Raw genomic sequence first — 24,934 nt, 5'->3', positions numbered from 1 at the left:
ACAAAAAGAGTTTAAAAATAAAAGGAAATATTCAAAGAAATAAAGAAAGATATATAAAGAAAATTGTGATGGTAACATTTCAAGTAAAATATTTATCAAACACACAAACATTGGGTTATAGCCATAGATTGTATATAAATATATAGCCTTCTAATTTTTTAATGGTGGTGCAATGTGGTTATAATTCTAACAAATGTGGGACATTTGGTTTACAGTCAATCCATTTCTTATTTTGAATGTGAGATTTTACCAAAAAATAAAGTTAGTTTAGTATAAAATGTTATGGTAAAAGATGTTCCCTAAAGTGTGGGTTTTGATGAATCTCGCGAGATCTTGTGGCTCGCGAAGCTTTGGCATGGCACGTGTGCAGCTCCTTTTTTCTTTTTTTTAAAGTGTGGCTCTCAGCTGCCGAGGCGGATGATGATGATGGCGGAGCTGGTTCAGGGACAGGCCTCGGTGGCTCAGCCCGGAACGAAAGATGACTTCGCAGACACAATACGCCGGGTCCGACAGGTAAAACCGGGCACACGGTTACCGCTTTCGGACCGCAGACAGCGGGGTTGACTGCAGGGCAGGACAGGACTTCGGTCACCCAGGACCCCCTTACTACAAACACTCCTCATGCATGCACCCAGCTAGCTAGCAAGCTAACGTTAAGTAGCCTAGAGAGCATAGCTGAGGGGACAGATTAGAGTTAACTCGGGACAGAAGACGTGTTAAGTAGCCGTGTCAAAGCTGTCAAAACCACCACACAAAGCCATGTCACACGCTAAAACACGAAGGCCTCTTGTGATGTCGAAGTTTGTGCAACTTTTGTAAGTTAAGCCGACAAACTGCAACCTGTTGTCAAGCCACATAAGTTGCAGTTAGCTTAGCATGCTAACTTACTATCACAAGTTTTATACCCTGCAGTTCGACCCACAACGTGACCAAAGATGATAATGAGTTTAAACACGAAGCCTGGACACGCTGTCAAAAAGTTAGCTTGCTAGTTTTGAAGTCCTCAGTTAGCTAAAGTATAACCGGCTGTTGCCCCAGTTAAAGAGACGCACTGAGCTTAATCAGTGATCACATGCAGTACTAACGCTTACACTCAACCATTTCCCTTCAGCAACTTAAAAATAATCATGTGTATAAAACGTGTTGCGTATTTTCAGCGTAATATAAATCACGTGTGGAAGCTAGCTTGTGTTAGCTAGCTAGCGTGTGTGGTACTCTGTGTCCTAATGGCAGCAGCCTTGGAGTAAGGCCATGTATGTAATGTAACGTCATCTGTTCAAATAAGCCCCTCTCCAGTCCTCCTGTTGAGCACACTTGGATTTTTCCATTGCTGCCCGGAGAATACCTGAACATTTCATTTAAAAAGGTTTCTGTATTTCAATTCTACCCCTGTTTACCTGATATTCAGATAGTGACTGTAGCAGAGAGGTTCACAGTACTTATGCTGTAATAGAAGATAAGTACACACTGCTGCTGTTAATAGTTTGTAAATTGGACTTTAGTCATACAGCTACCAGTTGAGCTCCCCTGTGTATATTTTAAGATATGAACAAATGAAACGTCCCTGCATTTTTTTAACCCCTTAATCTTAAGCAATAATTTAGCACATTTGCTTTAATTTTAATACACCTTTTTTAAAACATGACATTTCACATACAGGTCAATAAGTGTATGTCATCCTGCTTGTAAAGCCCCCTATGACATCTCCTTAGACTTTCTCACACATATGATCATAAGCAGTTTCACAAGATGTCAAATCAAAACCACAAGCTGCCACTGGTAAAGGAACATGTCACCTCTAGCAATCATAAAACAGGTTATACGAGATTAAATTGTGGGCAGTAACCTCACTCTTGCATCATTAATTGCAGAAGCCCATTGATACTGACGTTAATAGTCAAAGATAAACTTCAGAATAACTTTCATAAAAACCCTTTAAAGGGATATTTATGTCTGCCCATTTGTGGCTGATGGTAATTTGTGGATTTGCCTCTATTTACCTTATAGAAACAGAACTAGTCATGTGGTTTTGCATGTTATCATATGACATCCATGTGGCACAAGTCTCAAAAATAGGAAGTGGAAGATTGTTCTTTGATTCTTTACACTCCATACTTTTAAATCTTTAAGATGCACACACTGCTTTGCAATGCATTTAATGTAATGTTCAGTGTTTGTTTTACTACCTAACTTTTATTAGAGCCGGCAAAACGAAAGCACACAAAGTCCATTAACTCATTAGCCTAAATCACAGGATGTTGATCTAGGCCAGGGGTCTGCAACCTTTTTGACCAAAAGAGCCATTTTGCTCCTTTTTAAAAAATATATAATTAAAATGTGACCACTTTGAAATAAATAAAACGTATAGCTGCACCCTAAAAAGAGTTAACGGTGGGGTAGGTAAGAATGGAGAAACCAGCTCGAGTGCGCTAGAATTTTAAAATACACAACCGGGAAAAATCTGCCTCTTCCTTCAGACTTCCTTACAGAGCCCCTCCTCCAACACACACGAATGTGCACATGACCAATGAGACCACGAGATAAGTTTGTGCACAGATGGAAGGCTGACAGGCAGGTAGGCCATCCAGTTATTTTAGCCGGGCCGGCTCAGATGATTGGTCGTGCTTTTTACAGCGCTACTGCTTCCAGAGATTAATTTGTTTATGTATTTATTGTCAACGCATTTAATATATTCATTGCTATCGGGATGTTGAGAGTATTCCATGGAATATAACAAAGTGTTTTCTGAAATAAATGACATACCGCATTGAATTATGACTGAAGATCGTCAGCTGTCTTCCTCTCCCGTATTGTTCCTCGATACGTAAAGGCTGCAGCACCTTTGACAACTTCTCTCTACATATCAAACATACCGGTAAACCAGCATCGTTTGCTGTGAAAGCAGATAACTCTGTCCACACAGAATTAGATCATGTGTTCCTCCGGTACTTTTCTTGGATTTATCCATAGTTCGCTCATCGAGCCGGGGGTCAGGTTATTCACCTGCAGGAAAAGGCGCTGGCGCGGGACCGTAGCAGGGTGTGACGCAGATTTTAGTTGACCTAATTAAAACCATTTTGTTTTTTATTTATGTGTCACAGTATCACCTCAAAATACAAGATACGAAACATTTTCAACCATGCAACAAAATATAAATAGTCCTACAAATACTTTTATTTTATTTCCTTCTTATTTTTGTCTAAGCTCAAGGGAGCCAGAGCAGAGGGCTTAAAGGGCCGCATGCGGCTCGAGGGCCGCGGGTAGCCAACCCCTGACCTAGGCATTAAGCCTATCATTTTCCTGTAGTGTTCTTCTTCCTGCTTCTCGCTGTTATGTGTATTTATGTTTATTTCCAGGATCTTTGTTTCATTAAATGTACCTATCCCAATCTTAAACACTAGGATTGACATAGCTCTCTGTAAATCAATAATAAACATACAAGTACATTATTTTAAAGAAGACCACTTGAGTAGTAGTGAGTGTCATGAATAGTGAAGTAGATCAGTGACAAAACAGTTGTGCCACATTGCCCAATGGACAAGGTGTTCATGGACCCTAAATATAAACTATACATACTTTGGTTTCCACATGTGACCACATGTCACAGGATTTGCATCCAATCGTCAGTGGTGTTTACCCAGAGGCCCCAGTATAAGTCAACAGGTTTGAACTGTCAGAAGGTTTGTAAAAGGCTTTTGTTGCCACTAAATCCACCAGACTTCTGCCTCTGGTGTGTGTGTGTGTGTGTGTGTGTGTTTACGTATACAAAATGCACCTTTTTATAATTTGAGGTTTACTCGTGTGAATCCGTATCAGACAAGATACATTTGTCCTAGTTAGTTTAAGGGCTTTAATCCTCTAAGCGTGCAGGCTTAATGTATACAGTAGTGTTGATGTTTTTTAATATAAAGAAAGATTTCTGTTTTCTGTATGTGATTTCAAATGAGCTTAATTCATCATTACACTTAAGACCCAGTCTACACTAAACTTAAAAAATAAATAAAAACCACATTTGTCAACAGTAATGTTTTCATAAAGGCCCTGCCACAGTGAAACACCTGAAGGATAGCAAAATGGTTGAATCACTTGTCTTTCCTCATTTTCAGTCGGTTAATAAAAAACAACAAATCACAGTTAAGATTAGGTACAACCCGACACGTCTGTTTAATCTTCGCCCTTCATCCCACTGCTGCTCTCCGTCCCTTTACTTTGTTTTTAATACAGCACTATTCTGTTCATATTTATATGCTTTTACGTTTTAAAGACAAATAAACAGTTAGTTGTTCTGACGAGGAAAAAGTTAATCAAAGTGATTTAATACTGGCTCATAAATCCTTGACACTGCTGCGCTGTGGTGCTTAGAGAGAACTGATTAGACTTGACTTCTTTTTGTAAAAGCTCTTTTCTTCCTGTGTATATACTACAACTTAAATCGTGCATTTAAGATGTATCCACTGTGGACATTGTCTTGCGTAATTAGGGCGTAGGACAAATATATAACCTCTTTAAAATGTAAAAAGTGCTCTCCAGCATCAAGCTAGGCTCCGTACAGATGCATGCATTTGGATTACAGTGATTATGATAAACGTAAGAAAGAAAATTACTTCATATTTGCCTCTCACTAAACAAGCAATAGATACGTGCAGAACAATGATGACTCGATAGCAATTTGATCACCACAATTCACTTAAGCTTGTAAATAATAAAAAAGATCCCTTTTATCTTCTGAACAAAACCTGGGATATAAATTCAATATCGCTAAAAATACTGTTAAAACAATGAAAACATACAGTTTTCTGTAATGAAAACGGGTTATAAAGCCAGCAGGTGTTCGGGGAGATGCTTCTCGGGTATCGACCCAGCTGTAGTTAACCCTATCTGGGAATAACACTAATTGCATTCAAAATGTAAGCATTTTTCCATCTCAAATGCTTTCGAGGCTGCTTGACATGCACAGCTACAGAAAAGTCATGGAAAACATCAACCCCACACACCTGCTTCCTTTTCTGCGTTTTTATTTCCACCGCTCCCCTCTCACTTCCACCGGTGGTTCTCTGAAGTAGATAATCATCCCTGAAGGTGATGGAGGACTTTAATTGCTGTCAAGATATTTTCATATTGTGAAAGAAATTCCAGTCGGGCACAGATGTCAATTTTGTGTAATTTTCTGAAATGCTATACTTTAGTGTGGATGAAGAGGTGGCAGATTAACGGGTAGTGGAAAATGCTGTTGGCGCTCTTGTGCAGATTTAAATGTCCATCACGGCACAGCTCAAGCATCTACTTTAGGCTGGCAAGTGGATCATTATAAAAGTAGACATATATTGGTTTTTACTTAAGCTTAGCCGTAATGCACTCGTCTTGAAGTTTTATGCGGGGGAACGTCTTTCCTCCTTTGCTGCATTTAGTCAACTTTCCCACTTCCCTTTCTGCCGTCTGATAAACTTATTTAATTTAAAAAACTGGTTGTAACTTTCTTGCAACTTGTCTACAAGCAAATCCAATCGTTTTAGTAATTGACGTGTGTTGTGATGATCCGTGTCGTCTGTCAGTGCGAGCATAACAAAGTGATGTTAGTCAGTGATAGCTGGCCCATGACGGATGTTTCGAGGAAAGCAGCGGTAGCCTCAACAGGAACTACAGCAGTCTCCTTCTAGCTGCTGTAATGATTTACAAAGTGCAGTTTTCAGCTGCTGTCAAAAAGATAACACAATTTCACAGCAAACGTGATTCTTTTAAGAAAGCAGTAAGAAAAGAGAATGTGTCACTTTCATCATGAAGGGTTGTCTCTGAAAGGAAATGTGCGTTCAAAGAGAATATCATCACATATCCACTTTTCACCTTTTATTCCATCTGTCTTACTGTGTTGGGTCTCCAGATGGCAGCCAAGATGGGAGGAGACCAGATGCCCAACATGAACAGTTCCCCTCCGGTCATAGACCCCTCCCTCTACGGCTTTGGAGGCCAAAAGCGCTCACTAGACAATGGAGGTAAGCCCTCACACACATGCTTATCACGGGTGCATGTCGGCTGAATGTCCTGATATATTTATATACTCGCAACCACTCTGTCTAATGCTTTAGCTTTTATCCTTTCTAACATAAATGTGGACATCTTCAAAAAAGAAAACACCATGCTGCTATATAAAAGCTCTCAATGTTTATCTAGTCTCTGTAGAAAAGTGGCAGTTTTCTAGCTGTTCAGGCTATTATTTTTTCAGTTTGGGAAGGATCTTTCCCTTACCAGTCAGCTACAAGTTGAGAATGAACACCATTTCAGTTCAAACCAAAGCTTCAACAGTTATGGTTTGGAGCAATTAAGGAAATATCCCAATGTAGCATTTCACTTTTTTTGAGACTTGTGAAGTATGCAAAACGGCCCCTACATAATAACAACCTTTTGTTTACCTTCTGGTAACTCACTAAAACGTGCATGTATGTGTCCCCTTTAGTCTTTACTAATGTGCTGATGCATTTGTTTGCTTATGAAATAATTGCAAAGTATTTATATTTATTTGATAGTCTTCTTTTCCGGAAGGTAGGGACACTTTTTTTTTTTTTATCCATCAACAGACAACACTGATTACTTGCTTATTATCTACTTACAAACTAGATTTGTAATGTGTGAGGGCACTGACTAGCCAATGGAAAATCAACTAAACTGGTTTTATTTCTATAAGGAACCACAACAATGGATACGTAATTTGACCACCATTGAGTTGTTGACACATTCTTCATGCAAATACCTGGCTTTGAACAAAACGCACAATGGGTTTTTCCATTGCATACCTAGTGATCAGCAACTCTACAAGGTACACTTTAAATGTTATCTCAAGGAGGGATAATAAAGCACATTACATGTGTTGGAGGGAATGAAGCCACAGTTACTACTCACTCTGAAATTAGAGCCATGGTTTTGTGTTTTCATATTTGTTTGGAGTATTAAGTATCTGACGGTGTAGTGAAAGAAGATACTACTTGCTGTGCCTGCACACATAGCACAGATTTGATCCATCTCATATCCATGAAGGGGAGAAGCAGTCGTCATTTATCCCGTCCTCCTCTTATCTTGTCACGGTTGTTTGAATGAGGTCCAGCCCTGAATGCCTGGATACATTGTTGCAGTTCTGGTTTATCTTTATTTGATGCACTGTTGTTTTCAACCATTTGTACTCAGTTTTTCTTCTTTGAAGTTTGTCCACAAATACTTGTGAAATAACATAATTGGTATCTTTCTAGTTCTTGAGTTAGCTGACTATTAAGTTATTGAATTAGTCAAGTAGTTCAAAATATAATACATAAAGTGGTAATTTTTGTTTTTAATCAACTTTCTAACGTTTTTGTAATGTTTTTCTATTTATAATTTTTTGACACCATTATAATTAGTATAATACTTTTTTTTAAAACTAGATTCCAGTGTGGGCGGCACAATATTTAACATTTGTGAGTGTTATAAAGTAAAAAAAGTCCAAGTATATTGGATGTAGTAATTTTCAAAAATATTTGACCTTTTTGCTTGGTGTTTTTTGCCTTTTTTTAAATATTTTTTTTTGGCTGGTATCGTCAAAATATGGCAACAGACAATTCAAAAAAACCTCAATAGAATCTTCAAATGGAGAGAAAAAAGGGACACTTGGTTCAGCCCTACAAAGTATACAAATAGACTTTATTTTACCGTCTTGTCTTTGTATGAATTCGGTGCACCTCCTGCTTTATATTCATAGCTGTTCCATTCTCGAGCGTTAACCCCGGTGCATTTCCAGAGGAAGTGAAATCAGTGCAAACGACCATAAAATTGATTTGAAGTTGCTAGATATCAACTCAGGTGTTCACGTCCATGGCAGCACATCCTCCACTGACCCTGCAGGACCCTTGCCTGGTGCTACATGTCGAAATTCAATTCAGGACCAGCAGCCGCTGACCTGAACTCTCTCTCTTCTGAACGGCTCTGATTGAAACACTCACTCAAACACTCACAGGCCTGATTACCATGCGGCTGAAAGCCCCCTGCTGCGGGTCAGACACAAACATGAAGGATTGGCAGAAACATATCCATCTGCTCCCGTCCCCTCCAGACATGACTCACTCTTTGTATTCTGCTTCAGTGTCATTTCCACAGATATTCAAAGTAGTATTCATCTTCAACCATGATCTTACATTTTAATTGTTTTCTCACCTCTCTCAGTAGGGAACCACCTCGGTGCAATGGTACATCAAAGGTGAGCAGAAATACTCACATCCCTGTTTATGTTCCTTTAAATGCCCTTATGTATTACTGGTGTTTACTGTTTACATTATTCTGTGTTTTCTCAACAGTCCTATATTTGCAATACACTTGATTTTTTTCATTTGCTAACTTTTCTCTCTGCAAATCGTCATTTTCCCATTTGAGAAAGCTGTAAGCAGCAAATGTTTGGCACTTTCTCTGTAACTCTGTAAACGTCCTCACATTTTGGCTTTAAAAGGAAGTAAACAAAAAACTTTTAATAAAAAAAATCTGCTGGAGAATTATATTTTTAGAGCTGAAAATATTAGTCCATACGAGTAGTCAACAACAGTTAGTCAACAACAACTTCAACAAATCAGGATTTCTATTTGTATTAATGATCAAAATTCACTGGTTGTGGCAGCCTCTCAAAAGTGACTATTTCATATTGACTATATAAAAGTAAACTCTGTTGGTCAGACAAAATAACTGAATTAGTCAAACTGTGCTCCAATCAATTGTACTGTGCACTATTCAATATAACATTTAATAAACCAATACGATAAATGATGACGTTTAGCAGCAGCCCAAATAATCTCCGCTCAGAAAAGCAGCCCCACTTTTCAATTTGACATGGTTTTCTTTTCTTTGGTCATCCAGTGTTATTGATCATGTCCTAATCTCTCCCAGGGCTCTTGCTACAGAAGACTTCAAAGTGCCTGATAAGATGGTGGGATTCAGTAAGTAGCTCTTCAGTTCATTATAGTCTGAATGAATGTTCGACATGTAATCATCAGTATTGACGTTCTACTCAGTTTTTGGGTCACTGCCTGAGGCCCCTGTCTAAATTCAAAAGGCTTAATACTGGTTTGTTCTCTCCCCCTCTTCTATAGTCATTGGAAAAGGAGGAGAGCAGATCTCAAGAATTCAGCTGGAATCGGGTTGTAAAATCCAGATAGCTTCAGGTAAATTATGATTAAAAACATTATTTAAATCCCCTGTTTCTCCTTGAGTTTAGTGTGATTCTTTAATGATATCCATCGACTCACCATGGCTCATAAACATGGCTTTAAATGAGGCCTCCACCACACACTAAGTAGGCAGTATAATGCGGGGCCATTTTAGAGACTGGTTGTATTTTTCACCTTTCGTAGTGTTGGAAAGATTGGAGTCTTTTTGCATTTACACCTTTCAAAAGCAATATCCATTCAAGTTTATAAAAATGTATGTTCAACAAATCTCTGGTTTTGGGTCGAATACAATTATTAGGGGGTGTAATGATTCCAATTCTTATCAATAGTGTATCAAACTGAGCTTTCAATACTGATCAGTGAATCTTGTATTTCTTTTATCCACGCCAATGTTGCACTTTGTAGCCTTTAGCGTCAGTAATCAGACTACAGTGTAGTAAACGACAGATAACCATTTTGAATTAGTCTTGTGACTGTTATTTTTAGATTGAACAAGCAGGCATGTTTGCCCACAGCTGAATGTGTCCTTTTTTAAATGTGGTCTGTAGTTGGTTTTACTCTATGTTGAAAACATGAATCACATGTTTTACTTATTGTTCCTTCACTTGCGTATTTCCTTGTTTTTCATGTTTGAAAACTGGAAGTAGAAGGCTGTTTGTACATGAATGAATGGAAGAAGTAGTTATCTGTGATCACCTTAAATCATGTCCAATGAGGCACAATTGTGGTGTATACTTGTGTTTTTTGGTATTTATATAATTGACATAAAAGGAGCAACATAAAACTGTTTAGGTCACAGAATAAAATTAAGAGCAGTTTGCAAGAATTGAAGCCAGAAGAGTAATTCAAATCTGTAGGAGTCTTTTACTTTTCACCTCTGTTCTTAGTTAGTTGTTAATTGTGCGTCTTTTGTTGCAGACAGTGGAGGCATGTTGGACCGGCCCTGCACGCTGACTGGGAGCCCAGAGAACATTGAGTAAGTCTCACCTCTCAACTTTGACAGATTTACTGAAAGTGTGCCCTATTGTTGAGACACAGAGGGCATGAACCCTAATCTCTTTCACATCTGCTCCTCATCCGTCACTGAACCACCTGAACACCTCTTTCACATTGACAAAGAGAAATGCGACGCAGGAGAGTTTTTTTTGTGTGTATTCTGTATGAGGTGACAAATGTATTTCTCGCTCCTCCCCCGACAGCCAGGCCAAGAGGCTGCTGAGTGAGATTGTGGAGCAGTGTCGGTACGGCCCCGGCTTCCACAGCGACATGGACGGCAACAGCTCGATCCAACAGATCCTCATCCCCGCAAACAAGGTCGGCCTGGTCATCGGCAAGGGAGGAGAGACCATCAAACAGCTGCAGGTGTGGGACTGCACTGAATGTACAGAAGTTACTGTAAAAACATGCATTTAACAACCATATTTATCGAGTCGGTCTTAAGTCAGTTTAACTTTTGGAATTCAACCTCAGCTTCGACTTTAAACACCGTAGCCAAATTACCGAAAACTATGACTTTTTATCCCACAGCGTAACTTCACACCTCTTTTGCATGAGGCTTTTTTAATCTAGTGGTCTGGGTTCAAAATGTAGTTTCTCCTATTTGTCATCAGATTAAGATGTTTTCCCTTTGGGGCATATACATGCTATTTTCCTGTTTTTTTTCCGCACAACATCCAAAATAATTGTTAATATTATTGACACAGACTGAAAAGTCAATAAATATTCCCCCTAGCCTTTACTTTAAATAAAATAATTATAATTTTGTTTTATTTTCCTAATAAGAAACTGGCATTCAGGGGCAACAATTGTGAAAATAATGAATTCGTGGTTCAGGTCAAATAAGGTATTGCAGTCAATGTGGAAAATAACATTATATATTAGAGGACTTTGTCCTATAGACCTGGGGTTCCCAAACTTTTCAGCCTGCGACCCCCAAAATAACAGTGCCAGAGACTGGCGACCCCCCACCACGTGAATTGTCAACGGGGGGAGCCTCGCTGCGGGGACATTCTACAAATGGCCAGTACGCCCCTGAAAAATGTCTATGCACACGTTATTATTAATAATAATATTAATAATACAAATAATAATTTTAATAATTTTGTAATCATCTCGCGACCCCCACTTTGGGAACCCCTGCTATAGACTACAGAGCAACTCTAAAGATGGGCTTGATGGTCAAATGTTTCTCTGACCATAATTGGGGACAGACAGCGATAAACACACAAGTAGAGCTGTGTTTAGTAGAGGATGACATGTAATATAAAGGAGCAAATGAGTCTCGTTTATTTAAACCACATTCTTGGCAGAGCAGCATATTGAAAAGGGGATGCCCTCCTACATCTAGTTCTGAATTGCATCCAGTTATAAAATGTTTTGGACCCCTGTTCTTTTATTGGTGATATCCAGCTTCAGGATCAAAGTCAATAAAAGATGTGGAATTATAAGAAATGGATGTAATGATAACACATTTCCAAAAGCCTCGAGGACCGGATGTTGAAAATGTGGAATTTGTCTCTTTGGTGGTTTTTAAAACCTGTTTTTTTGAGTGAACAGTGTTTTGAGCCCCACGTAACTCTTTGGTGTGTGATTGTACCCCTGCAGGAGAGAACAGGAGTGCAGATGATAATGATTCAGGATGACCCCATGCCCACTGGAGCGGACAAGCCCCTGAGAATCACGGGGGATCCCCACAAAGTGCAGGTCGGCCTCCGAAGAGCTCACTGTGTGTCACCAGCTTTCACTTTACACTCAATTTTACACATTTTATGCCTTCAGTGTTCCACTAAAACATTTGAAAACATCTTTGTTTACTAAAAGAAATTCAGCTGGACTTATGTTATCTTCCACATCCTTGTCAAAATATTTGATTGTGTAAAATAAATAGAAATAAGAAATGAAGATGTGTTTTTTTTTTTTTATAGCAAGCCCGTGAACTTGTGGTCAAGCTGATCCGAGACAAGGACCAGGGAGACTTCAGGGTCGGCAGAGCAGACTTTGGATCCAAAATGGGTGGAAGCAGTCTGGATGTAAGAAATCACTTTATCAACCTAAGATACATTTGTCTCCTTCTTCTATGACTTTCCTCTCACTGTCCTTATCGTTCCAGGTGGTTGTACCCAGATTTGCTGTTGGCATCATCATCGGCAGGAACGGAGATATGATCAAGAAGATTCAGAACGATGCTGGGGTCAGGATCCAGTTCAAACAAGGTACGAAGATAAAAACCCGCCCTAATGTAGTTAATATAATTAAAAGTAGTAATGTGTAATCTCTTAAACTGGTCGCCCTGTTAATCTTGAAACCCAACAACATGTATCTGTGCATTAAAGACAGATTGTGTCATTTGTTTGGGAGTACTAGTTGGTGAAAGTCTTTTACAGCTGTAATAAGTAGTGATTGAGCTCACACATCATTCATGGACAGATTTGTATTCATGTCCAATACTTTTGTTAGCACTTATTCACTACTAATTTTTAAATGTAAAACTGCAAGTCACTCAAATAAAAAAAGATATATGGTCAGTCTTTTGCTCATTTGACTTAACTAACTTGTATTTTAGAGCACTTGGAAGTTAATTAGTATTTCATCTCGGAGCATTGAAAGACCTTCTGTGTCCCTTGTGTTTGTGGTCCAGATGATGGAGTCAGTCCTGACAGAGTTGCTCAGGTGATGGGTCAGCCCGACCACTGCCACCATGCGGTCCATCTCATCAATGAACTGGTCCAAACTGCTCAGGTTAGTGATTCTGCCTTCTGCAAACATCTGTCCAGTTAACATTGTGTTGAAGAAAATGTATTCCGCCTTTAAAAAAAAAAGAAGAAAAAAATTGTTTTGTGAACTATAGTTGCATCTTAGGTGTCGTACTTTAATTTGCTCGTGTATTTTTGCTAAGTGCTACGTTTCTAGGCACATTGCACTGTGTTGACCCAAAATAACCTTACTTTTTGGTCTTGACGGAAGTATGTTTGTATTTTTTAGTCTACGGTTTGTTTGTTTCTGATCATTATTAGTGTTTGGTTACGCAAGCCAGAGAAAACGTACCTTGTTGGTAAAAACAAATCAACTGCAAAAGTTTCTGTTATGAGTTTTAAATAAAGAATAAACCATTGTTAAATATCCATTCAAAATCATCTCTAAATTGTAAGGAATGTATACAGGGAGCCTGAACTTTTTCATCCAACTTATGATACATTCTGGGTCCCTTCCTGTAGGAGCGAGATGGGTTTGGAGGTGTATTGGGACGCAGAGGTCGAAGTGACTGCAACATGGCAGGTGGAGCAGGAGGAGGAGCAGGAGGAGGAGCAGGTGGCGGCTCTGGAGGACTGCAGGAGGTGACATATGCAGTACCTGCTGACAAGTGTGGACTGGTGATTGGCAAAGGTAAAGAACATATTTCCATTCAGCTTCTAGTATTCTATTTGGCACCTCAGTGAACCGTTAGGTGGTTCTTTGTGCATATAGCCAATACTTTTTTGTTGTTGTTGCTAGCTCACTTAAAAGTTGCTTTAGGGGTGAGCGTGCCCGAGCTAATCCGTTTCTGGCTGTCTGAGAGAAATAATAGAGTCCATCAATATGAAACTCTTAATAAGGGTATAATGCAAGTCGCCAGATTGCCTTTTCTCTTTTTAATAACTGAAAGCCGTTTGGTGTTCGGCCACTGCGTGAAACTGATGAGAAGGGGAGGGGTGAGTGACCACCCTCCTATTCTCTCTCCAGGGCTCATGTATACAGCACAAGTGGCATTCATTGGCTTCACTAAGGGCTTAATGACGGGGATAATGCGTGTAATGTGACATTAATTGTTAAAGGTGCATAATAACAGCCCTCAATCATGTGGAAGGCTGCCTGGCATCTAATGAGGGTCTTTCAGCCCAATAGAGTGCAGCGAGGGAATGAATAGGAGGAATTAGCTTATTGGCTATTCATGCCCACTCTATTGCCAGCTATTTAAAAGTCATTGACCATTGCATTGGAAAGGGCTGCGAGTGTGTGTGTGTGTGTGTGTGAGTAGTGTGTGTGCATGCATGTCTCCTTGGTGTGTGTGTGTGTGTGTGTGTGTGTGTGCTTGCAGTTGTGGGCGGGTTCGGAGTGGGCCTCTTTACCTAAGATAAAAACATGGCAATAGAAATGTCAAGTGGCTTTTGTGCATGTAGTGGGGAGAGGGAAACAAATAAACCTGGGCGTTGCGTCCCTCTCTCTGAGCATTAGCATATGAAGTGGGCCAATATGGTCGGGATGGCGGTGGGTCTGGGTGCTGTCAGCCGCCCCTTAAAGGGTGCGGTGATTAATATCTTTACGATGCCATATGCAGCCCATTGCCCCTCCGTTTTGACCCCCTTCACACACACAGACTCACACAGCTTGACAAATCAAGCCACCCACCAACCTGCTCAGACTTTATTACGCCATGAATTCAGTGCCGTAACGAGCATTATAATACGAAAGTCATGAATTTTGAGCTTAAAAATCTCAAATTCAAAGGTCCACTTTCTAGGTTTTCCTCTGCTTTCAGTTCAATCTCACAGTGGAGGGTTTTTTTTCACCTGAAAGTGGACATTTCTATCAAAAACCTAATAAGAGGTCCCTTTTTGTGTTATTTCTCTGTAGAAGTCTACCGCTTAAGTCACGATTAAAAATATTTACTACTAAATACAATTTTACTCTTCAGTTTGACATTTCTGTACCCTTATCAGTTAAAGTAGTTTTTTCACTTCCACAGAACAATCGAACGTTGTTGAAGCGAGATAGAAATGCTATCGGATTGTACAGCAAGTGGATTTTTGTTCTCGTATGCTTAGCCAAAATTCAATTCTTTTCTTTATTGTCTTTAAGTGGAATTGTGTTGTGATGCCTTTTTTTAGTTTTTTTCTTTTTTTTTATAATAATTTGAGATGCCAAATCGGTGTAAATGGTTTGCTTCACACAGATAAATTGTAAAGTCAAATGTTCTGTGACTCAGCAGCAACATTATTAATCCCAGGCTTGCTGCTCCAATGCCCAGCTCCTCCTGTCAACATGTGAGCTTTGGCCAGAGCCACACAATGCCAAATAGGCGAGTTTGCATTTTCTTTCTGCATGTGTGAATTTTCTTAAACAGTGCAAAACATGCAGGTTAGGAAACTCTAGATTTCCTCTAGTTGTGTGTTTGTGTGCGAGTCCTTTGATTAACAGTTGATCATGGTGTGCCTTGTATACCTCCAAAAAAAGAGAAATATAAAGAACTATTTAGCTTCTACTGCATAGACAGTCACGTTTTAGGAAAGGGTTATCTTTCCCTGATAGTTATAGGAATGGACCAATACAACTATCCATGGGGGCAAACCTAGTTATTTCTTGATTAAAGGTACTAACTATGTCTTTAATGATTTTAAATATGTATAACAAAAATACTCTCCAGTATGATATTGATTTTGAGCATTCTCAAATGCAAAGCTGCAGTTGCATTAGACCTGTCCTTGTTACTCCTTCTGGGATGTTTTCCTCCCTGGAGGCCTGAGAGTTTCCCCCCACCAGCAGCTAACCAGTCCATTGGCGTTGCCTTGAATGCGGTCACCAGTTGCACTTTTGTGTGCCCTCCTTTTCTCCAGCTCACTAAACCAGTCTCATTAATAAGGATGGTATTATCTGCCCTCACTACAGCCCAGTCCATGAAATGAATAGTCAGGGTCTTCATTGCTCTCTGCTGTCTGACTAGAAGAGCTCATAATGGCTTCATTAAGGCAGAAGTTTCATTTGGTTGACAATGGGTTAATGGCCCATGTGCAGTCTGTTGGCAGCAAGGAATAGGCTTGGGGAGGAGGAGAGGTTTTTGATGAGCGTTTTCATTGGGAGGTCAGCCAGGGTCATCCGAGTGTCAGCCACAAGTGAACAAATGTGTAATTGATGTTGGGACAGCCCCGGTGTCCCCCCGGGAAGCACCCTCAGCCCTTTTTGGTTCAGATGGGTATTGTGGAGGGGGATAGCGTCTATGTGCCCCCTGTTCACTCCCTCCTCTCATCACACAGGACAACACCGAGTCAAGAATGAAAAGGCTAAAAGAGACAAACGATATCCCAGAAGGAGGATACGCTTCAATTTTGTCCCCTTTGCTCCTGCCAGCTATGTTTCATTTCTCCCTGCTGGTGTAATTGCTCTCCCCACACGTCGGGAAGCTGGCATCTGATGCAGCGGGGGGGAGGTGTGCAGGAGATGTCTCCTATTGTTTCCCGATTTGCATGGACGTTACCACAGAATGGTAGATAAGTGCAGAGACACAAGCCAGAGTCTTCATAAGGTAGCATCTATCGCACCACTTTAGTGAAGGGAGTCTGTGTGATGGCTCTCTGGCTTCATGCCACATGGGGAAGATGGTAGAGATGAGTTAGGGTCCCCATTAATGAGTTGCAGATTCACGTCTTCAGGAAACTTAAAACCATTTGATTACAGACTTGGTAAGGCTGGGGTTACAATTCTGAGTATTGACCAAAAACAAGCATAACACCAAGCTGTGTGGTGTCTGCGTTGACTTGGTTTTCAGACGCAACACGTATGAAAACATTAATAGTGTGTAGGTCATTTCTACGTAAAAAGAGGGACAACAAAAATCCTGCTTCCTTTCTCATTTCTATGGAAAGTAGGCATTATCGTCATATGGTTGCTTTTGCAAAGTTACAATAAATGTAGGAAGCAAAATCCCCAAATGTCTGATATCAGGAATTCTTTTTTTATTGAGCCACATACAAAAACATGTTGTATGTTTGTATGATTCAGGACTTAAAGAACGAGTTTATTAACCAATAGGTCAATTGACACAGAATTGTTTAAACTCTGGAAAGCCGACTGAACAATTGATTGGTTTTTCAAAGTGAGGATTTTGTGTTTTTCTTTATCTTCCTGTAACTTCTGACTTCCTCAGACCAGGGAAATCATCAGCAGATCAATCTACAATACACATTTTGTAGTATTAATTGTTAGCAGCCGTTAATATTCTTCCTTATCGCTTGCTGCTCTTCCAGGTGGGGAAACCATCAAGAACATCAAGGAGCAGTCTCGTGCCCACGTGGAGCTGCAGAGAAACCCGCCGCCCAACACCGACCCCAACGTGCGCATCTTCTCCATCCGAGGCACCCCTCAGCAGTTGGAAAAGGCCCGGCAGCTGATCGATGAGAGAATTGGGGTAGGTGGTCTGGCTCAGGCCCGAAACGCTATTGTGTGTCCTGATATTCATGAGCGCACATGTCACTGAGAGCTGCGGCGCTGCTGTGGGCCTGGTGGCCGGCAGGATGTCACCAGAGGTTAAACATAAAGAATCCATCAAATGGACTTAATGGAGTGCATCAGCGGCCGGCCCTGCCCTCTGACCTTGCCTGTTGGCTTCCTTTTTAAACACAAGTGTGGTCTCTCACTCGCCACCTCTTCCCTTTCTCCGCTCTAGGGCCCAGGAATGGGAGGCAACAGCAGCTTCGGGATGAATCCCTACAACCAAGGACCAACCACTCCTCCTCAACAGTAAGCCTCCATTCCTCTAACAACGTGCACTTAAGCAGACTTAAGTGTAACAATGTCATCTGTAAAGCTGCAAAACAAACTGAGGTGAAAATTCACGCGGTCCGATTACAAATAAAGCAAAGCACCAGGCGACTGAGTATGCATGCGTCTGTAACGAAAGCATTTCAGCGTTAATATCCTACTGACGTCGTATCGAAAATGGCAGAGAAAATGGTTGCCATAAGTGGTCACCTGAAGCTCTGAGACAAAAGGGAGAAGGCTTGTGCAGTGCATGACATTAAGGATTTTGGGAGATGGCCCTGTGGGCCATCTAAGCTAATTTACAGATGGCCCTGAGCCCAATAGAGATTGCCCTGAAAAATGCACGTGGACGAAATGACGCACGAAGGGTTTGGGGGGCCTCCCCCTAGAACATTTAGATTTTTGCAGGTCTTAGATGCTGTCTGGTGCATTCTATAGACTGAATTATAAGATGAACCACCACAATATTACAATTTCAATTGTATTCTTCATTTCACTTGTTTGTGTTTGCTCGCTTGCATGCCCTGCATAGCTATAATAAATACTTAAGTTGTTTGTCAAGACACTTTCCATCTGATGAAGGCAAATGCCTTCCCAGATGTAAAAAAGTAGAAAACATTAAATTCAGCTATAACTGCCAAAACAAACATTATTTACGCTATTATGGCCCCTGTTAAAAATGTTTGTAATGTTATCTACTGTAAGTTGGTCGAAGGAATGCCTCCTCATCCAGAAGCTGACCGAGCAGCGGAGTGCATCCGCGAAGCACACACAATGGCGACGTCAGAGTTCCCGTTAGTAAGCAAATCTAAATCTCTTTGGTCAAAATGTCCCATCAAAATAATTTCCCTTTTGCGCAATACCGCTTCAGTTGCGCCACTTATGTGACAGACAAGAAGAGTATGTGACAGACAAGAGTAGTCAATTATGTGTAACACATAATGTGGAGAAAGAGATGTGCTGTATGGGTTGATTGTGCGTTGATCTGTTGCTAATGCCTCGGGGTTCCGGTGGGCATGTAAACAAATGCATAATGCTGCGCTATACTTTGTGGCCTCACCCAGTTGCATAGCGACACTTATTGTTTAGGTCACGGTGTCTTTTAATAAGCAGGTAGTCATATCATTAGCTAAAACTAGCTGGATCTGATCGATATGGACATAAACGCGAGTGAAGTCTAATCTGACGGGAGAGAGAGATCAGCTGCTGCTGACGAGTCGACACGCAGCTCTGCATGATCACATGCAGCGGTGAGCGGACAAAACACACACTTCAGGTTAGAATATCACACGTAGCTATTTTAATTACCTCTCAAACTACCTAGACTAGTTATAGATATGTTTAGTTTTACTGTCGGGTCACTCATTACTGGATCCGCGAGCTACATGATACTGGTATAATAGATTGCCCGATCGGGCAACCAGCAGGTGAGGCTTCATGGCCCGAGCTAAATACTAGATGGCTCCGGGCCATCGGGCAGTCCTTAATGTCGAGCCCTGCTGTGGAAAAGTGACTTAAGCCAAATGATCACATGGCAAGTCCTGAAACGTATATTTGATGTTACAGATACAGTAAACCTGAAAGTGCGCTACTCGTCTGTGAAAGCACTTTTTATGCATTTTAAAATGAAATGGTCAATGTGAAGGCTTGCCAGATGAACTAAATATTTTCCAAAATCCAATTTAATGTGCGATGACAAATTGATTAACAAGTAGTCATTTGAAAGGTGAACTTTCAAGTGTGCATTTTCTCAAGTTTTCACTGGAGTTTGGTCTGAACACACCTTAAAGATGTCTTCCTAAGTTAGATACTCACACTGCATTGTCTGTTTGTCTTTTTTGAAGTGGGAATCAGACGTTCATGCCCGGAGGATGGGGGACAACTTTTCAAATATGGCAGCCTCAAGGCCAGCAGGACCACAGTAAGTGAAGACACTTCGGCCAGATATAGATATAAAAAGACAAAAAAAAGGAAATATGATCCTTTCCGAGATATATAATTGATCTGCAATGAAGGAATGAAGCCCATACATTTGGCTCTGAAAGCACATTTTATTTTGATCCCAGTTGTGTGTCACTGCAGTTGAATCAAAGTCTTTAGCAGGCTGTGATGGCTGTGCTTCCTGTGGCTAACCACCTCTTTCCTCTATGGACAGATTTGAAATGTGCCGTCGATGGAAATGATTAGGGAACAGATGAGAGCAGAAGGTGAAAAGCAGAGCGCTCTCTCAGTAACTGGTATTATCTGTGTCTGGTTTCAGGTCACAATGGATCCCAGACGGGCCAGATGGACTGGGAGCAGTATTATAAAAAGCTAGGCAAGAGAAAAAGATATTTTTTGATTAAGTGTCACTCTATAACTTTTTCCTTAAACTCTTTATTGTCTGTTCACACAAGCCTGATACAATCATGCATTTAGGAAAGATTATAGGCACAAATCCTTCTAACTTTAATTAAAAACCCTGCTCAGCAAAACGGTTGGATACAAGTTTTAGTTAAGATTTGTATTGTAAAAAACAAAATGTAACCTTCTGTTTGTTTTCAGGTCAGCAAAACCAAGCCCAGAGCTCTGCTCCAGAGTACAACAAAGCCTGGGGTGAGAGCTGCTGGAAGTGTTTCTCATGGGGACTGAAGGATGGGTTTTAGCTCAACCCTCCGTGTGACTTATTTCCTCTTGATTCCTGCTCGTCTGTTGCTTACTGTTGTTTCCTCTCCTCCTCTTCAGGCCAGAGCGCTGGTCCTGCGTCTCAGCAGAGCTCTAACCCTGACTACAACGCTGCCTGGGTGGACTTCTACAGGCAGCCCGTGGCCTACTTCAACCAGGGCCAGGCACAGCAGACACAAGCCCCGGGCCTTCAGGTGAGAAACACACACCTGCAGGATCAGGCTGGCAGCTTATTTATAACAAATCCTATAAAATGATAAGAAAAAACGACCGTGTTAGTGTTTTTCTCAATGCTTTCTTATCTTGTCAATCAGCTCAAAGCCCATTGGTTCTATGGCTGCACAATTCATTCAAATGATATTCAAATTGTGATTATGGACAAGTGAAATATTCAAATTTCCGGAATCCCAATATTTCTTAAAGGCTAAAAATGTGTTGAATAACATTTGAATGAGTGATTTCAGAGCTGCAGAGATATCCGGGCCTACAAATCATATTCTACAGTTTGGTACGGTTTCTATTGAAAAAACACACCATAATCATTTCAATATACTATTCAACGATAGAGGAGTTTGATAATAAATTAAAACTCTCCAATATTGCGAATCATATCGTAATTGCAATATCAGTCAAAAATAAACGCAATTACTTTAGTTTTTTTTAATCGTGCGTCACTTAGCTGTCACTTATTAAATCAGCGTTGAAATGTAATTATTAGCACATTTGACTGAAAACGAATACAGCACAGTTAAAACTATCAGTAGTTCTGCAGCGACTCTGATAGTCCCTTGGTTTTTAAGTGTTTGTTTCACAGTGGAGCTTTATTACACAATTGTTACTGGTGTGATTTGTTGAAAGTAGGAAAATCAAAAATGTCCTCAGATTATTTTGAACAAATGTGTAACCAGATGGGTTTATTTATTTAAACCAATGATGAGCAAACTGTTTCCTCTCCAGGATCATTAGGAGAAGACGCCCAGGGGACAGACTTGAATCACTGAGGATGAAAACAACCCTTTTCTAACGGAGGGGGTTTAGATTTGCAACGCCTTGAAGACTTTTTTTCTTAGTGAGAAACACTAGCTGTAGAATGACTTATATGATAAAGTAATATTTCTAAAAATCAGGAACAGTTATTTGTTACTAAATGCTTGTGTACACTGTTATTTTGGATAGACAGTATCTGGGATCCCTTTTTGGACTTGAGAGAGCTGTTTTTGTTTTTCTATGTTTTCCTGTCTTTGACTCAGATTGTACCCGCCAAAATGAACCCACGAGTTGTAACATTTCAAAAGGCAATATGATCTATTTTTTCTAGTTTTGTTGAAATGACATGATTATGTGCTTAGCAGTCTTGAATACCATTTGTCATAATGTCATTGTTTAAAAAAGATGTGTTCAAAATGTTTTCCTTTTACATAATTCAGTGAAATGAAACTGTGATGTTTTGTTACAGGAAATGTATTTTTGTTACACGGTTTAAAACACGGAATAATGTCAGCCAGTGGCAATAGTTCTTATTTAATTCCTGTTGTGCATTGTATGCTGTTTTTCATTGTCATTTTATTGTACTCTGGTTTAAAAAAGGTGCAATATCTTATTTCACTTTTGAAAACAAAGATGATTCTCTAATATTTTGACCGACTTTTAACTTGTAGTTTTAAGATGTTTTTTTTTTTCAAATAGATGTCATGGATAATTTATTACAATTATCTGATATGATAGGATTTAGGGGGATGTTGCAAATAGCTTCTTTGCCTTTGCTACCTTGTAAAACTATGTATATACGCTCATATATTTGACTGTTAATTTAAAATATATATGTTTCATATATACTTATATAAAAAAATATTTTTTTTCCTGTGATCAGTGTTGCAGGAAAACTGTCCCTCTGTTTTTCTGTTCTGTTTTCGTACTGAAAATGTTCAAAGATTGTGAATGTGTGATTTGAAATTTGATGTTGCATCTTGTTATGAAGAAAATTAAGAAGTGGTAGATTTGTGTATGTTCTGTACCTGAACTATTCAAGACTGCTAAGCCGCTGTTCTTCTACCTGTGTAATAATTAATATAGTATTTTTATGTTTTAAGTATTATGATCAAAAGCTGTCTTATTTGGTACCTCCCAGTTCGCCAGCGCCCCCCTGAGCCCTGCTCTGGACCCCGGGGGGCGCTGGACTCAGTCCAATGCTAATAACTTTTTAATTATTTTTTTATTTCTTTGTGTGATCTAATATAAATGATGCATCATTATGGAAAAATGATTCTGGTATTAACGTCATTTCTTAATGAAAAGGGATATAATTTCAAAATGTCTAATTATGGTGTTTGTTTCTTTTCCTTATGTGTACAGTTAACAATGTATTAAAACAAATCCAGACTACATTTGTGTACTGCTAGAGATGATTGTGTGAGAAAATAATGTGACTTTGGTTGTATTCTGATTCTTGGTGTTGAAAAGTTTAGATGCATAGAAATAGATATATAGGCCAACTGTTTGTTCTCATGTTTTATAAGCAGAAAATATATATTTTCTATAGTTAATTGCAAGTTCTCGCATTCAAATAAATGTTCCGCAAGCCTCCCTTGTGGCTGACTAAAACTATTGGTACAAGTTCTTAATGATAGCTGCAGCACTTTTCCACTGCTACACTTTACAATCACTTTATAGTTTTAACGTTTAAGAAGGTGCATTTTATTAACACATAGCTGCCAAAACAGAACAGCAAATTATTTCAAAAATATTAACAAGTACACAATTGTTTCTGATTTGAGGGTAAAATCAAAAAGTGTTAAAATATGAGCATTTTTATGTAAAGTAGAATATTTTTTTCTTAAGACATTTCAGAAACAAATCAGATTTTCTTCCTTACACCTGACTTTATTGGGATTTTGTTTATGTGCACAGTCTTTATTTCTCATTTGCATCATATCTGGGCCTATTAAGTCAAACACATCAGGTGGGGTTATTGACCCAATGAGTGTTTAAAGATGACCCTCTCATTCTTTTCAAACAGGATGGTGTTGCAAGTTGTGGCCACCAGACTTTGGTTTGTTCCTCTGTATCATCTCATGTCTCATTTAAATCTCTGCCTTGCTCAATTTCCTTCTCTTCAACATCTCATTGCTCCCTAAAAAAAAACCTGTAACATTTCCATGTTGCCATCCTTGCACATGTTAACTGTCCAGCAGCAGCACGTCATCCCTCAGCCCTCCTCCCCCCTCTCTCTTTCAGCTTTGTCACTGCACATCTTTGCTCTCAGCGGGGGGGCTCCTGCCACAGTGGACCCTGGCGGCCCCATACCGTCAGCTGCATTGATGCGCTGCAGCTGTTTCCAAATCCAGCCCTTGATTTTGATCCTCTTCCTTTTTTAGCGCATCGTCCCGCAGGACACTCCTGACCCGGGGGTCCTCTGTGGCCGTCTGATGATTTAGTCGTTCCATGATCAGACTGATGTGGAGAGAGGTAACATTAATATTTATATAGACCACTCTTGGACACTTTATTTCTCCTTTTTCAAGCTGCAGAAATTGAACCCTCCAAATAAACAGGCATTTGCTGTAGGAGGTGTGTTTAGTGTGTGTCCCCTTCATTATGGACAGAGGAACAAGAAAACATATTTTGGTTCAGATTTTAAAACCATTTTTCAACATGTGCATTTTTGACTTTCCTATAAGCTACGAAACAATGTAATTAACGACATCTGTTTTAAAAATTGAGCAAAGATATCAAAGTACAATATTATACACTTTAAAAAACTTACAGCACATTTATTTCCACATTAAAATGGATACATTGCAGTTTCTGTAGGCGTATACTTTACTTTAAATCTGAGGGAAAGGTTGCACTTTATCTACATTTTTGTATTAATACATAACAGACTGTAATTATTTATGAAACTTTAAATAGCTGCATTCATCCAACACTAATCCTGTTATTTTACTAAAGTTGGATTTGAAATGCAAGACTTGTATTTTTTACTTGAAGTTTCCAACACTGAGGCCTGTAGGTTAAATCACTCTTTAAAAGTGTGAATCAATCTTTATAGTCATGAATGGTTTTCTCTTTGAGTCTTATTGATCTGTTTGTATTGTCTGTAGCACAGGAGAAGTATTCACATCTTAAAAGCAGATATTTTAATAGAGGTAGTACCAAAAGTCCTGCATCAAGTACAAAAGTGTAAGCATCCAAATCTAATAAAAGTATACAAAAAGTTAATTTCAGAATAATTTATGTGATTGTGATTTATATTAATATTCATGTGCAAATATCACTAATGATGCAGCTCATAAAGGTCAGCTAATTGAAATGTAGAACATGAAATCATGATTTATTAGCTGATTATTTGTATTATTTATATTTTGAATTGGCAAAGTAAGTAGTTGGATAATTGAGGAGAGACATACGGTTAATATAAAATAAAATGTTAAATAAATTACATGTTCCTTAGATTTGTCCATAAACACAGTACTCACACAGAATGAAATGCATGTGGAGTGAGATGTTCGTGCACTGAGTTATAATGTTTATAATGCAGAGGATGAATCCGTTTTTGTATTCAATATTTAAGGCTTAACAATTTA

The 24,934-nt window shown here is 39.5% G+C and overlaps 1 protein-coding gene across 3 annotated transcripts; it reads left to right on the top strand.

The window, feature by feature from the left end:
• The first annotated feature begins 355 nt into the window (after positions 1 to 355).
• Positions 356 to 22,733, top strand: fubp3 (far upstream element (FUSE) binding protein 3). 3 transcript variants are annotated; one of them, XM_079660482.1, is made up of 19 exons: positions 356 to 513; positions 5,879 to 5,990; positions 8,185 to 8,218; positions 8,896 to 8,945; positions 9,099 to 9,170; positions 10,095 to 10,152; positions 10,376 to 10,538; positions 11,781 to 11,879; positions 12,101 to 12,205; positions 12,286 to 12,388; positions 12,814 to 12,914; positions 13,391 to 13,559; positions 17,174 to 17,334; positions 17,593 to 17,666; positions 19,532 to 19,608; positions 19,948 to 20,004; positions 20,232 to 20,282; positions 20,412 to 20,545; positions 21,309 to 22,733. In XM_079660482.1, the coding sequence occupies exons 1-19, from the start codon at positions 418 to 420 to the stop codon at positions 21,315 to 21,317; spliced, it is 1,725 nt and encodes a 574-aa protein (XP_079516608.1). In that variant the 5' UTR covers positions 356 to 417; the 3' UTR covers positions 21,318 to 22,733. The 3 variants fall into 3 exon arrangements, with proteins under 3 accessions (XP_079516608.1, XP_079516607.1, XP_079516609.1); XM_079660481.1 differs by having other exon boundaries at positions 19,529 to 19,608; XM_079660483.1 differs by lacking the exon at positions 9,099 to 9,170 and having other exon boundaries at positions 19,529 to 19,608.
• The last annotated feature ends 2,201 nt before the right edge of the window (positions 22,734 to 24,934 follow it).

Source organism: Notothenia rossii, assembly GCF_949606895.1.
Source record: "Notothenia rossii genome assembly, chromosome: 11".
NCBI classification, from domain to species: domain Eukaryota; kingdom Metazoa; phylum Chordata; class Actinopteri; order Perciformes; family Nototheniidae; genus Notothenia; species Notothenia rossii.
Note: the sequence above shows the minus strand (reverse complement) of the source record. Positions and strands in the feature narration are given on the sequence as shown.